General features: G+C 40.2%; 1 protein-coding gene across 2 annotated transcripts in view; it reads left to right on the plus strand.

The window, feature by feature from the left end:
* CCDC39 (coiled-coil domain 39 molecular ruler complex subunit) overlaps positions 1–13510 on the plus strand; it is a 28945-nt gene that overhangs the window by 14548 nt on the left and 887 nt on the right. For both annotated transcript variants that reach the window (XM_060682848.2, XM_034438919.3), the window contains 9 exons: positions 667–831; positions 2094–2231; positions 2546–2754; positions 5294–5417; positions 6065–6224; positions 8859–8965; positions 10478–10618; positions 10788–10967; positions 12327–12400. In XM_060682848.2, the coding sequence (XP_060538831.2) occupies positions 667–831; positions 2094–2231; positions 2546–2754; positions 5294–5417; positions 6065–6224; positions 8859–8965; positions 10478–10618; positions 10788–10967; positions 12327–12400 (1298 nt within the window). The remainder of the gene's footprint in view (positions 1–666; positions 832–2093; positions 2232–2545; positions 2755–5293; positions 5418–6064; positions 6225–8858; positions 8966–10477; positions 10619–10787; positions 10968–12326; positions 12401–13510) is intronic.

Genomic DNA, 13510 nt, shown 5'->3' on the forward strand with positions numbered 1-13510 from the left:
GTTACACATATAATTCTCATAACAAATAATAAGAATTGGATATATTCATCTTTTCTGTTCTTTCAAAAATTTACCTTGACTGCTTCAAATTATTTTTGAAGGAATGTATCCAAATCTTGCTATTATTTTATGTATAAATCATGTGCACTACTTTGAAATCACTGGTGGTCCTTGGATTACGACCACTCATTTATCAACTGTTCAAACGTGTCACAGCACTAAATGAGCGAGACTTATGACACTCCTAGTTCCCTGCCTGTCACGTGACCAGGTTGCTTAGAATGCCAATTCCAGCAGTCTGAGTTGCCATCGTTAAGTGAGGATTGTGCAGCTCATAAAGTGAAACTTCGTGTGACTGCAACTTCTGACCGGCCTGCAGGAAGTTGGAAGTTGCAGGCACATGCGGTCCTCATTTAATGACCTTCGTAATCTTAATGATGGCAACTGAACCTGACAGAATTGCCATGCTTAGCAACATGGTAACGTGATGTCATTGCCTAGCAGCGGCAATTCTGGTCTCAATGGCCGCCCTAACCTGAGGACTACCTACTCAGCTAGAAGCCTCCCTATTGAGGAGTGCTTCATTATATTTTTTAGAAGGTTTAATCATCAGAGATTTTTCTAGCCTTTCTGCTAATTTCTTTCTTGCTTGAAATCTTTGAATAGGATTTTTACATACAGCAAGTGGAGAGACGGCTGTCACGTTTGAAGGGGGAACTTAACACAGACGAGAGGCAAATTTTAGAAGGCAAACTTGGTGAACTAATAAGGATAATGGACGAAAAGAAACAGGCGTTCAATACTTTACAATCACAAGAGAAGAAACTTCAGGTAACCTGATTTTTTTCCCATGAGAAGACGCTTTGTGGCATTGCAGTAATACTTAAAAGAATTGTTCATCATCCACATTAATCCTGTTTTCCCTGAAAATGCTGCAAATGCCACTAAACTATTTGGAATGAAAACAAATCCATATACTAATAAAACTCTTGTTTGATAGTTTGTAACTTTCAATTGGGTGAAAAACTGCAACATTGAGAAAAACTTTTGTCAACAAATGGTCTAACTTACAGAATGCTGGGACCCCATTGTTCTCAAGGGAATTAAATTTGGAGATGTTTTTTGCCATTGCCAGAGCTGCAGTGGCGCATAGTTAGAATACAGTACTGCAGGCTACTTCTGCTGACTGCCGGCAGTTCGATTCTCACCGGTTCAAGGTTGACTCGGCCTTCCATCCTTCTGAGGCCAGTAAAATGAGGACCCAGATTGTTGCGGGTAATATTCTGACTCTGTAAACTGCTTAGAGAGGGCTGTAAAGCACTGTGAAGCGGTATATAAGTCTAAGTGCTATTGATATTGCTATTTCTGTGCTACTGTGCTGCTGCAGTCAACTCTGGTCACGTGATCCTGATTTTCATCATTCCCTGACAACTTCTCAGAAACTTGATGGGAAACCCAGAAGGAATTGATATGATTGTTGATGTTCTTTGCCACCTTCGCTTGTGGAAGGCTTATAGGGAGAAAGTCAGTGGAGAAATGGAGCATCTTCCACAGATCCCTCTGAGGTCACACCATGACATGCACTCCCTTGCTCACCCTCCCACCTCAAGCAGCAGCCACTTCCTACATGCTGGGAGGGGGAGGGGAGGGGAGGGGAAGGAAGGAGGGAGGGAAAGGAAAGGAAAGGGAAACAGCAGAGAGGAAGGACCAAGAAGGGAGAGGGAAGAAAGGACTGAAGGAAAAGGAGGAGGTGGGAGAGAAGGGAACAAGGAAGGAACAGAAGAAGGAGAGAGGGAAGGTAGGAAGGAATAGGGCTGGAGGAATGAAGGGAAGAAAGAAAAGGAGAGAAGGAAGGAATGAAAGGAGGAAAAAAGGAAGAAGAAAGGGGAGGGAAGGAAGAAAGGAAGATTCCAATATTCCAACATTAGTTAAAGAATTCTCTCTAAAATTATGACGCAGGGTTGTCTAGTATAATCTAACACAAAAAACAATAAGATGAGATATTGGAAACCATGTCTTCTAACATGGATGACTTTTGTTTAATGCATTCCTGGTTTAAACTAAAAGGAGATTTTGTATTTGTTTCTTTCCAGAGTGAAATCCATTTTAGCAAATTGGCCATTGATAAAACTGGAGAAGAAATGGTTGGTTTGAATACTAGACTGGATGAGATAAACCTTTTCACAGATAAATCGGACAAGTTATTAAAAAAAGCCAGAGCAGAAAAGCAGGTGTGATTATTATTTTTGAAGTGCTAAGTATAAGTGTTTTGAAAAAAGTGCTTAATACGTAACAACTTTGCTGTCTGAAATGACTGTTTTGGTTTGTGCTGACAGACTATTTTGTATATTTCCACATCACACTTGTGGGCATTTATCCTCTTCAATGGTTTCAAAACAAAAATTATATTTTTATAAGCCTAGGCATCTGAGGGGAGTCGGGTAGAGCAAATGACAACATGTGTGTTATGATGTCATCACCCAAAGGCTGGGGCTTGCATCTGACCTCAGTGATGCACATATTCTTTCTGTTCTATCACTGGAAGGATCTGATGATTGAAGACAACCTCTTAAAGCTGGAACTGAAACGGGTAAGAGATTTGCTGTACAATAAGGCAGAGAAAGTGCTCTCCCTCGAGAAACGGAAGCAGCAGTTAAAAACAGCAATGGAGGAGAGAATAGCTGATATCAAAGTTCATAAGGAAATGATTGAGACTCAGACACGACTCATTGAGCAAGAGCGTCAGACTCTGAGGTAAATCACTCCACAAAGCTGAGAAGCAGTGTCTGCTTTCAAGGGAGTATCTAGTATTCAGAGACTCTGTAACAATTGCCTAGGTCATGTATTCCGCCTTTGAGCCTCTCCTAATAACTAATATTTCAACAGCCTCTTAAACTGCATGGAAGAACAACTTGTCCATTTCTTAGTGGTTAGAGAATGCTCAGCCTGTTTTCCACCCCATCAGTAGTTGAGTGAACACAAGTATTCATCTAGTTCAGAACAGCTGACAGTACGCTTTATTTTCTTACTGCATTATTCCACATTCTCCTTGAAAATGCTGCAAAACCTCTCATTTAACTTCTCAGGGGTGTCGTATCACCTAAGCCGTAGTTTCTTGCTTTGATTCAGTGAACAGGCCATAGAAGTCTGATTAGCATAACACGCTAAGTCCAAAGCATAAAAATTGGGTGAAAGACAGAGGTAAATGAAACACTTTCTAGCTTAGTATGACATGTTGAACTCGGCTACTATTTGGTCAAAGGTCTGCCAGTGAAGTCTCTGTTGAGGGTAGGCTTAACCTAGGATTTGCTTGCTCTTCATCTGCAAACTTTTTTGAAATGGCATTTATTCATCTTTTTATAAAACATTCTTGCGGTCCCTCAGATTTCCTTTATCTCACATTAAAATGCAGAAGTATGGGTACTCCTCGACTTACGACCACAATTGAGCCCCAAATTTATGTTGTCAAGTGAGAAATTTGTTAGGTGAGTTTTGCCCCGTTTTACCACCTTTCTTGCCACAGTTGTTAAGTGAATCACTGCAGTTATTAAGTTAGTAACATGGTTGTTAAGTGAACCTGGCTTCTCCATTGACTTTGCTTGTTAGTAGGTTGCAAAAGATGGTCACATGACCCCGGGGGCACGACCACCTTCATAAATATGAACCAGTAGTCAAGCGTCTGAATGTAAATCCTAGTGACCATGGGGATGCTGCAATGGTCAAAAGTGTGGAAAAAGGCCATAAGTCACTTTTTTTAGTGCCTGTTGTAACTTCAAATGGTGTTCAAACTAAATGAACTGTTGCAAGTCGAGGACTACCTGTATGGCAGAAGCAGATGCTTACTCTCAAAATTCGCTCCTGTGGAATTCTCTTAAATGTATAACAGAAAAGAATCTAAAACACTTGACAGGAAATTACCAGTCATAAGTTAGGGTCTAGAAAGCCCCGTTTCCTCCAACTTTAAATAACAAGAAATAAGACTCTGTGTGCAGCGGGTGGTTAAACCCAACTGGGAAATGAACAACTCAGCCAGCTGATCTGGCAGCCTTTTCCCCACCCTCCTTCTCCATCCACAACCCACGCAATAGGAAATTAGAGTGATTTAGTATGACTGGAGCCTACTCTTTCGCCAAAGAGGCAGACTCTGTGTTTTTCCGTTGATAATTACATTACTAATTGGCACTTGCATATAATTTGATTTGAGGTTGTTTCCTGCTGTTGCTCATTCTCTTCTAGCCGTGGCAATATTAAGATATAATCAGCAGGGGGCAGCTTTTGCAGCTGTAGGACTGAAATGCCAACCTTTAAATATTTGGGTAAGATTCACTAGATAGTTAGTGAATCCCCATGATGCAGAGATCTGCCATGTAATACTGTTTTTTTCCTTCATTGAAAAAGTGGGGAGAATTGGGAGTGCACCTTAGTTACTGCTGTATCACTCACTCTGCTTTAGGGTTCATCAACTGCCTTACTGGAAGCAAAAACTATCTTCCTCAGAGTTGCTTTATATAAAGCAATAATGCTTTAAATACTCCATAAAGCAGTATATATGTTGTGTCTTGTCCCTCCATGTTACATGTTGATCCTGTTGAACTATCAAATAATATTTTGATGATTTCCTCTAATATCATTCATGATTAAGGACCAGAGGTGGTATTCAGCAGGTTCTGACCAGTTCTGGAGAACTGGTAGCAGAAATTTTGAGTAGCTCGGAGAACCGATAAATACCACCTCTGATTGGCCCCGCCCCCATCTATTTTCTGCCTCCTGAGTCCCATGTGATCAGGAGGAAATGGGGATTTTGCAGTAACTTTCCCCTGGAGTGGGGTGGGAATGGAGATTTTACAGTGTCCTTCCCCTGCCACGCCCATCAAGCCATGCCATGCCCACCAAGCCACGCCCACAGAATCAGTAGTAAAAAATTTTGAATCCCACCACCGTTACGGACTATTATGTGTTCCCAGTTGCCCTTCTCTAATTTGTTTTACAGGCTTCCATGTTTTAGCCAGAATTTAAGGACACGGGATCAAATGAAAGGAAGGCTCACTACAAAGATTTTAAAAGATTTGATTGAAAAGAATTTAGTTACAAGCTTAACTGCTAACCATGTTATGTCTCTCTTTTACAAAAATGAAATGGGGACAAACAGACCTAGTTTTTTATGGAAAATCATCTCATTGAGAACTGTGTAGTCTCAGCTGATGCAGTTTGTAAATTCATTTAAAAAAGGTAAAACACTGTTTTCCTGTCAAACATTCCAGTTGGCTTATTTTTCAATTTCTCCTTCAATTAGTTCAGAATTTCATGAGCGGCTGAGTAAAATTGCGAAACTGAAAAGCAGATATGAAATTGTTACCATTGTCATGATGCCTCCAGAAGGAGAAGAAGAGAAAACTCAGGCTTATTATGTTATAAAGGTAAACTTCTTACTTGGATTTGATATGATAGCTTGAAAACCCTGTTTTTTTAGAAATTATAAACATTTTAGAATTTTTTTGGAAATTATTGGGATGCTGACTATAACCATGAAATAAAGAGATGCTACTTAAGAAAAAGATTGACAAGTTGGGATAAAATTAAAGTGAAGAATTATCTTTCTGAGAACAAAAGTAAGTAGGAGGAACTCCATGGTTTATTTCAGTTATAAAAATATGATTGTAAAATATGATTGACCATCAAGAAGGCTGAGCAAAGAGAAATAATGCTATTAAAGAGAAATTAAATCCTTGAATTCTGGTGCTAGAGCAAATATTTGAGAATTCCTTGAACTGCACGAAGAACAGATAATTTAGTATTAAATGAAAGTAAGACACTACCTACAGTGGAAAGATTAACAATAAAACTAAAACTTAAATATGGATACATATGTAAATTGGATACATAACATGAAGGCAAGAGTCATTGTTAAAGTCCCTGACACTTGGAAAAATGAAGACACTTGAAAAAGAGGCCAACAGAAGATAAGATTAGAAGTTGTTAGTAAGCACAAACTTAGAACGTAAACATTTACTCACAAAGTAACTTCAGCTTTTCTTTTTAACATAAATGTTTACATTATTTCAAGGCTGCCCAGGAAAAGGAAGACCTTCAGCGTGAAGGAGATACCTTGGATGCAAAGATCCAAAAAGCTGAGAAAGAATGTATAGCCCTAGAAAATACTCTGCATGTACTTAATAACTGTAACAGCCACTACAGGAACTCATTCAAGCAAGTTGTAGAGAAAAGTAAGTATTATGGCTTTATGTGCAAAGCATAAGAGCAAAGAAGGATGAGAAGGAGCTGTATTGAGTACGGTACCTGCATATGTAAACAGAGTAGCCTTTGTAATAAACCCTTGGGGATTAGAAAAGATCCAAATAGGACAGTACTGTTGTGATACAATGCTAGTTTTGGGGGAGAAGATAGCCATGGGCATTCTGGAAATCCTGACTTGCTAGATAGCGTTTGGCAAGTCGTTATTAAAAGTATAGCTTATCTCCTAGAGCTGTTGTATGGATATGTCTGGAGTAGATGAAATAAGGGCAGGATATAAATTGGATAAAGATACATACTGTACATACATATGTGTGTGGGTGTAAAAGACTACAAATGAATGTTTCCAGTTCAATTGCATTCATAATTTTCAGGACTGAGTAATACTAGTTAGTATTTAGGGTGAGATTCAAGGTGCTGGTGATGACCTATAAAGCCCTACATGGCTTAGGCCCAGGATACTTGTCGGACCATCTGCAGCCAGCAACGGCTTCCCATCGCGCGGTGTGTTCTCACAGGGAGGGCCTTCTGCGGGTGCTGTCGGCTAGACAATGTCGGCTGGCGGCTCCCAGGGGTAGAGCTTTCTCTGTGGGTGCACCCACTCTTTGGAATCAACTCCCCCTGGGGCTTTGATTGGCTCCGGACCTTCGCACCTTCCGTCGTGAATTAAAAACATGGCTGTTCACATCGCCCAGCCTGGACTGGGGGGGGGGGGGGTGTTGATTATTTTAATGGGTTTTAATATATGTTTAAATTATATATTTATACATTTATGTATTTTATGTATGCATATTTATGTATTTTATGTTTTTATTGGGTTTGTTTTTCTTTGTTGTGAGCCGCCCTGAGTCCTACGGAGATAGGGCAGCATACAAATTATATTAAATAAATAAATAAAATAAATTTAACTGCTTGATTGGGCAACCATCCCCCACCCCCACCTTTTTTCCCCTTTCCTCCTAACTGCAACATGTATTAGGATGGAATCTTCATCACATATAACAGAATAACAGAGTTGGAAGGGACCTGGGCAGTCTCAAGTCCAATCCCCTGCTCAAGCAGGAGACTCTATACCATTTTAGACAAATGGTTGTCCAGTCCCTCCTTAAAAGCCTCCAGTGTTGGAGCACTCACAATTTCTGAAGGCAAGTTGTTCTACTGGTTGATTGTTCTTACTGCCAGGGAATTTCTCCTTCATTGTAGGATGCTTCTCTCCTTGACTAGCTTCCATCCATTGCTTTGAAAAATAGGTTGACCCCCTCTTCTTTGTGGCAGCCCCTCCAATATTGGAACACTGCTGTCATGTCAGCCCTGTTCCTTCTTTTCATTAAACTAGACATACCCAATTCCTGCAAATGTTCTTCATATGTTTTAGCCTTCAACCCCCCCCCCAATCATCTTTATTGCTCTTCTCTGCATTTTTCCAAAGTCATATTTTTTATATTGTGACCAAAATTGGATGCAATATTCCAAATGTGGTCTTATCAAAGCATTATAAAGTAGTAATATAACATAGCATATATACAATATAGCATAAGCTGTTTTGGTGACTTGGCAGTGCTAGGCATAGATGATCCATACTTTTGACGTCTACAATATACAGTTGCCAAGAGAATAATCTCACTAGTATTTGGTCATCTATACTAGCTCCTATGTCTTAGACTAGCTAAAATGCTAGTTATGTATAACGTATATAGAATTAACTAGCACTGATGATGTTACCTAATTGGGTAATAAGAAAGAAAACAAGCAAACTCAGAGAGTGCCAAAGACCCCTCATTTCAATCCTGAGCTACAAATATTCTCCTTTAAAGTCTACACAGTGCAATCACTTGAAAACAGCCAGAAATGAACATGTTGGGTAAATCACAATTGAAGGGAAAGAAGGAGCTGATTGTAAAGTTTTCAAAAATATTTAACTTAATATGGCCCGCCAAATCCCTATTAAAGAAGAACCTTGTAAAAACACATGGTACTGGGAACTGAAATACAAATGGCTTTTAGCCAAATAGCTTTTTCTTTTGATTTGAGAAGCAATTTTTCATATTATGAAGTATTACCAAAAGAAAAAAAAATATTTACAGTGAAGGACAGCGAATTCTGCACTTATAACGAGAGAAAGTATTTAACTGAAAGATTATTTAAAATACAAAATCTTCCCTATTCATAATGCCCTGATACTACAGTACAACTTCAGAGTAATGTAGTTCTGGAAAGCTATTTTCTTTTAGCTTTTGCTCCCTCTGCTGGCTCTATTATTTATGATCATACATCATTATAATTAGTATATAAGATTTCTTGAAAGAATGTTAAGCATAAAAAAGAAATGATTTTTTTTTAAAAAAGTGAAAGTTTATCTAAACAATCTGGAGCTAACTAAATGATAATTAAGTAATGGCTCAAATGTCTTCAAAAGCCCATTGACATTGAATTCATTGCATTATCCATTCATTTGCATACATTCATTTGCATACAAATGCAAGTTTGTATAACGTATTCCATATTGGAAGTGTTATTGCAGGCTAGCTGTATCCATTTCATTATGTTAGAAAGTAGACCTAAGTAGCCTCCACATAGTGTCTTCAATATCCAGTAATACTTCATAGGTGAAGAGTATAAAGAGAAAACAAAACTGGAAGAAGAAAAGAGAGCTACTGATGAGAAACATCGATATAAGCGAAGGCAGATCAAGGAGCTTCAAGAGGATATTCAGGTAAAGAGGTGACTGGAAGATCCTTTTCTTCAGATCCAAATTTATTTTCTCTTAGAACACTATTCTGTCTACGTTCTCACACACCTTTGTATATTATGATATCACACAAACATGAAAGTGCTGGACTTGTGTCACAGAAGGGCTGTTTTTCGACATTCCTACAGGTGGCTTTAGATCTGCATCATGACTGGTGCAATTAAGCCCAAAATCAGTGTGCAGGTTGCATATTTTAGGTGGGCGTTTAGTAGTAGTAATTGCAGCAGTAGCACTTATATACCACTTTACAGTGCTTTACAGCCCTAAGCCGTTTTCAGAGTTAGCAACCTGGAGCCTGGTGAGATTTGAACTGCCAAATTGCAGTCAGCCGGCAGTCAGCAGAAGTAGCCTGTAGTACTGCACTCTTAACCACTGTGCCACCGTGGCTCATGCTGTGGGAAATACGACAGTAAACTACAGTCTCAAATGTGTAAAGATGATATATTTCTCTCACACCAGAACTGCCTAAATACAGTTACTTATGTGCATTTTATATTTTATACATTTTTATTCCTAAATAGATATAAGTAGTCCTTGATTTTATGACCACAATGGAGCCCAAAATTCCTGTTGCTAAGTGAGACATTTGTTAAGTAAGTTTTGCCCCCATTTTATGACTTTTCTTGCCACAGTGGTTAAGTGAATCACTGCAGTTGTTTAGTAACACAGTTGTTAAGTGAATCTGGCTTCCCCATTGACTTTGCTTGTCAGAAGGTCACAAAAGGGGATCATGTGACCCTGGGACACTGCAACTGTCATAAATATGAGTCAGTTGCCAAGTGCCTGAATTTTGATCATGTGACCATGGGGATACTGCAATGGTCGTAACTGTGAAAAATGGTCATAAGTCACTTTTTTCAGTGCTTCTGTAACTTCGAATGTTCACTAAATGAACTGTGGTAAGTCAAGGACTACTTGTATTGACATAGTCCCGTGATGGCGAATATATGGCACATGTGCCCAAAGTGGCACATGAAGCCATGTTGCCCAGCACGCGGTGCCTTGCCTATTTGTCTTCTGGGTTTCTGGCGCACATGTGTGTGATGATAAGCTGTCCTTCGCGTGTGCGGCAGGGCTGAAAACCAGCCTGCGCATGCACGCCAACCAGCTGATCATTGGGTGCACATGTGTGCTAGAACCCAGAAATTCTGCTTTTACGGAGTGCGGCCCTGACGAGCGGGTGAGGTTTCCACATGAGTGCTGAAAAGGTTCGCCATCTGTAAGCCATAGTCCATCAAAAGCAAGTTTTCAAAGTTGATATATGAACAAAGCAATTTTTTAAGCTTCACCTAAAAAATAGTAAAAATAGCAGGTTGTTTTTATTATTTGTTTCTGGGTTATATCTTCTAGAGAGAGGTGGTAATGCATATTCAAGCTATTGTGTTTATTCATATTTATTTTATGTTATAGTGATCGTTGATTGGATAGTTTCAAAGAAGTTTCTAAACAGACTTACATATGCATTTGTTTTTCTAGACGATGCAAAATAATCTTGATACTCTTGTGAAAAAAGAGGTCCTTCTCCAGGAAAAAATGAAAGATAAGCATGCAATTTTTTTGAAATTAATCAGAGAAATAGATGATCAGAAGCCCAGAATAGAAAGAGTCTCAAAACAGGTTAGTTTAAACTACTATAATATATTCAGTTTAATTTAGAACCCAGTAAAATCATAGTTAGGGTAAACATGATTGGTTGTAGCTAAAATAAAACATTTTAATATAAAAGTTAACTGGTATTTTAACATCTAATATTTTCCTTTAAATCTTTTTCTGCATGTCTAAAAAGGTTTCCCGATTAACCCGAGAAATCCGAACACTAAAGGACACACAGTTACAAACCCCAGAAGAAAAAGACATCGAACTTCGTGCACTGAAGGACTTCAGCAAATACGTAGATAAAATGCTGATTGATGTTTCAGAAACATATCCAGAATTACATAAAGTCTTCCAAAAATACTTTGGACAGGTATCACTTTAGTTCTTTTAATCAATCTTAATTAAATGCAAAAATGCATATGCTGGTCCCTTAGTAAGTGTGAAAATATCACTCTGGATCAGTTTTAAAAAGTATCTCTAATGTGTTCATCATAGCAATAGCACTTAGACTTATATACCAATTCACATTGCTTTATAGCCCTCTCTAAGCAGTTTACAGAATCAGCATATTGCCCACAACAATCTGGCTCCTCATTTTACCCACCTTGGAAAGATGGAAGGTTGAGTCAACCTTGAGTTGGTCAGAATCAAACTCTTGGCAGTGAATAAACTTGCAGTACAGGTAATCCCTGGGTTATGAGCGTTCTCTTAGTGAATGTTTGAATTTACGCGATAAGCCCCCCTAGCATTTATGAACAAGTTCTGAAACTATGAATCTTGCAGCACCATAGCAGTTGTTCGCCCTTACGAACAACCGCAGAGGCTCTGCAACATTCGTCCTGGATGTTGCCTACCAAAATGGAGCTTCTGAGAGGCGCATCTGCCCCTCAGAAGCTCCATTTCGGCTAGCAACATGCTGGGTGAGGCCTGAGGAGGCCTGACGAGTTGGAGGGGTGCAAGCAGCTGAGAGGCTGGAGAGCAGACTGCTTGCTACATCTTCACAAGGTAAGTGACCCGGTGCGGCAGGTTGGGGGGGAGGAAAACAATTGTGGGGAGCATGAGGTATTTCAGTGGGTCGTGGAGGCCTTGGGTGGTCTTGGGTAGATGGCCTATTCCATCACTAGGCACCCCCTGGCCTTCCCCACCCTGAAATACCTCATGCACTTAACGAGCTTCGGATTCGATTAGCAAGTGTGTGGGGGAAAGGAGGGAGTGATCCCGTTCAAGGTACGAGATTCACTCCCACGAATCCTTAGGTTACGAATGGAATGGGCAGGCTCCATTACATTTGTAACTGAAGGACTACCTGTACTGCATTCTAACCACTACGCCATTATGGCTCCTCGTGCTGGCTGGAAAATCTGGACCTTTAACCTCAACACACAGTATTTATAGGCCATCAGATTGAGGAATGCTGATTTATGAAATGAAAGAGATTCTGTTTTACAATAATTGCAGCTTGCGGTATCATCAATATCAGATATGCCCTAATTCTGCTTGGTGATAAATCAACTTGAAACCATATTCATTTTAATTTAGCATAGTAAAGATGAAGCAAAAAGTTAGTAGAATTATTAGAAATGAAGGTAGAGTAGTAGAGAAGCTGGAATAACTCAGTACTTTGCTAAGCAATGCAGCCATTTTAATTAGCACTGTAAAATAAAGGCAGTGTTTTTATTCCTATGGATTTATAGCAGACTTCATCAATCCTCCATTTATTCGTTGGCAGGCTTCATTACATCTTCCTTCAGTTTCCGCTTCTCACCTCAGTGTTCGAACTCTTCATGGCTCAACTTCCAGCGCGTGAGTGACACCTCTGAGTCAAATAACGTAGCCACAAATATGCTTAGAGACGGGGTTATAAAGAGGTTGCCCATGACTTGATACTACTGCATCCTATGCTGTTAAAGGAGGAGAGGGAAAAGACACAAGCCCCGAGACACTGAAGGGATCTCAATTTCAACCTCCTCCCCCCAACACCCACTAAAATCAGCCACAGAAAAAGGTGGAGAACCATCATAAAACAGGACTTCCCATTCTCAATTCCCAAAGTTAGCCCGTAACATGGGTTGGTGATGCTGAAAACTGCTTGAGAGATCCAAGATCACAGGGCAATTGCACACCTGTCCCGAGCTCTCCAAAGGTCTCTATGCTGTACCTTGGCCTGAATGCAGACTGGAAAAGGTCCTGATTTGCTTAAGTCAGGACCTTCTGAAACCTCTCAACAATCTTTCCTAAACAGGGAAGGTAGAAGACTGGACAAAAGTGGTCTAGCATGGCCGGGTCTAAGATGACCTCTTGAAAAGGAGGTGCACTACCCCCTCTTCAAAGCAGATGGTACCACCCTCTCCCCCTTTAACCACCACTTGGATCCAGGCACATGTCACCTTCCAGAAAGCCTTAATCAACTAGGAGAGGCATTGGTCTAACACACAGGTGGCCAAGCTCACCTGTCCACTTCCTCAGGATCAACCCGCTCAAACTCTTCTCAGATAACAGGGTTGCCTGTCATTTTCAAAGGATCTGAATAAAGTTGAGTGACTGACACATGCTGAGATTCCTCACAGCAGCCCCCTCCCCCCCCAAGAGCTGCCCCAGCTTCTCCTTACCAAGGAGGGACTTGGTCACCCGAAACAGGGCTAAGTGGCTATCTGCAGATGTAAAAAGAGCGGAGTATGCTTTTCCACCCTTATCGCCAAAGTTAGTCCCAATATAGGTTCTTACCTGTGCGCTATTGGCTTCAATCTTTGCCTTCCTCCGGTGGTGCTCTGGACTTCTCTTGTGTTGATTCATGTCTGAGCTATTCAATAAACCATGACACTCTACAAGATCCACGTATAGAGAGTCCATGCAGGCACAATTCAGTTCAGCACTCGTATCTCCTGCTCATTCCTAGCAGCAGTGAGGGTCTTG

The sequence above is a fragment of the Pantherophis guttatus genome, chromosome 6, assembly GCF_059756535.1.
Source record: "Pantherophis guttatus breed Tessera chromosome 6, ASM5975653v1, whole genome shotgun sequence".
Taxonomy (NCBI): domain Eukaryota; kingdom Metazoa; phylum Chordata; class Lepidosauria; order Squamata; family Colubridae; genus Pantherophis; species Pantherophis guttatus.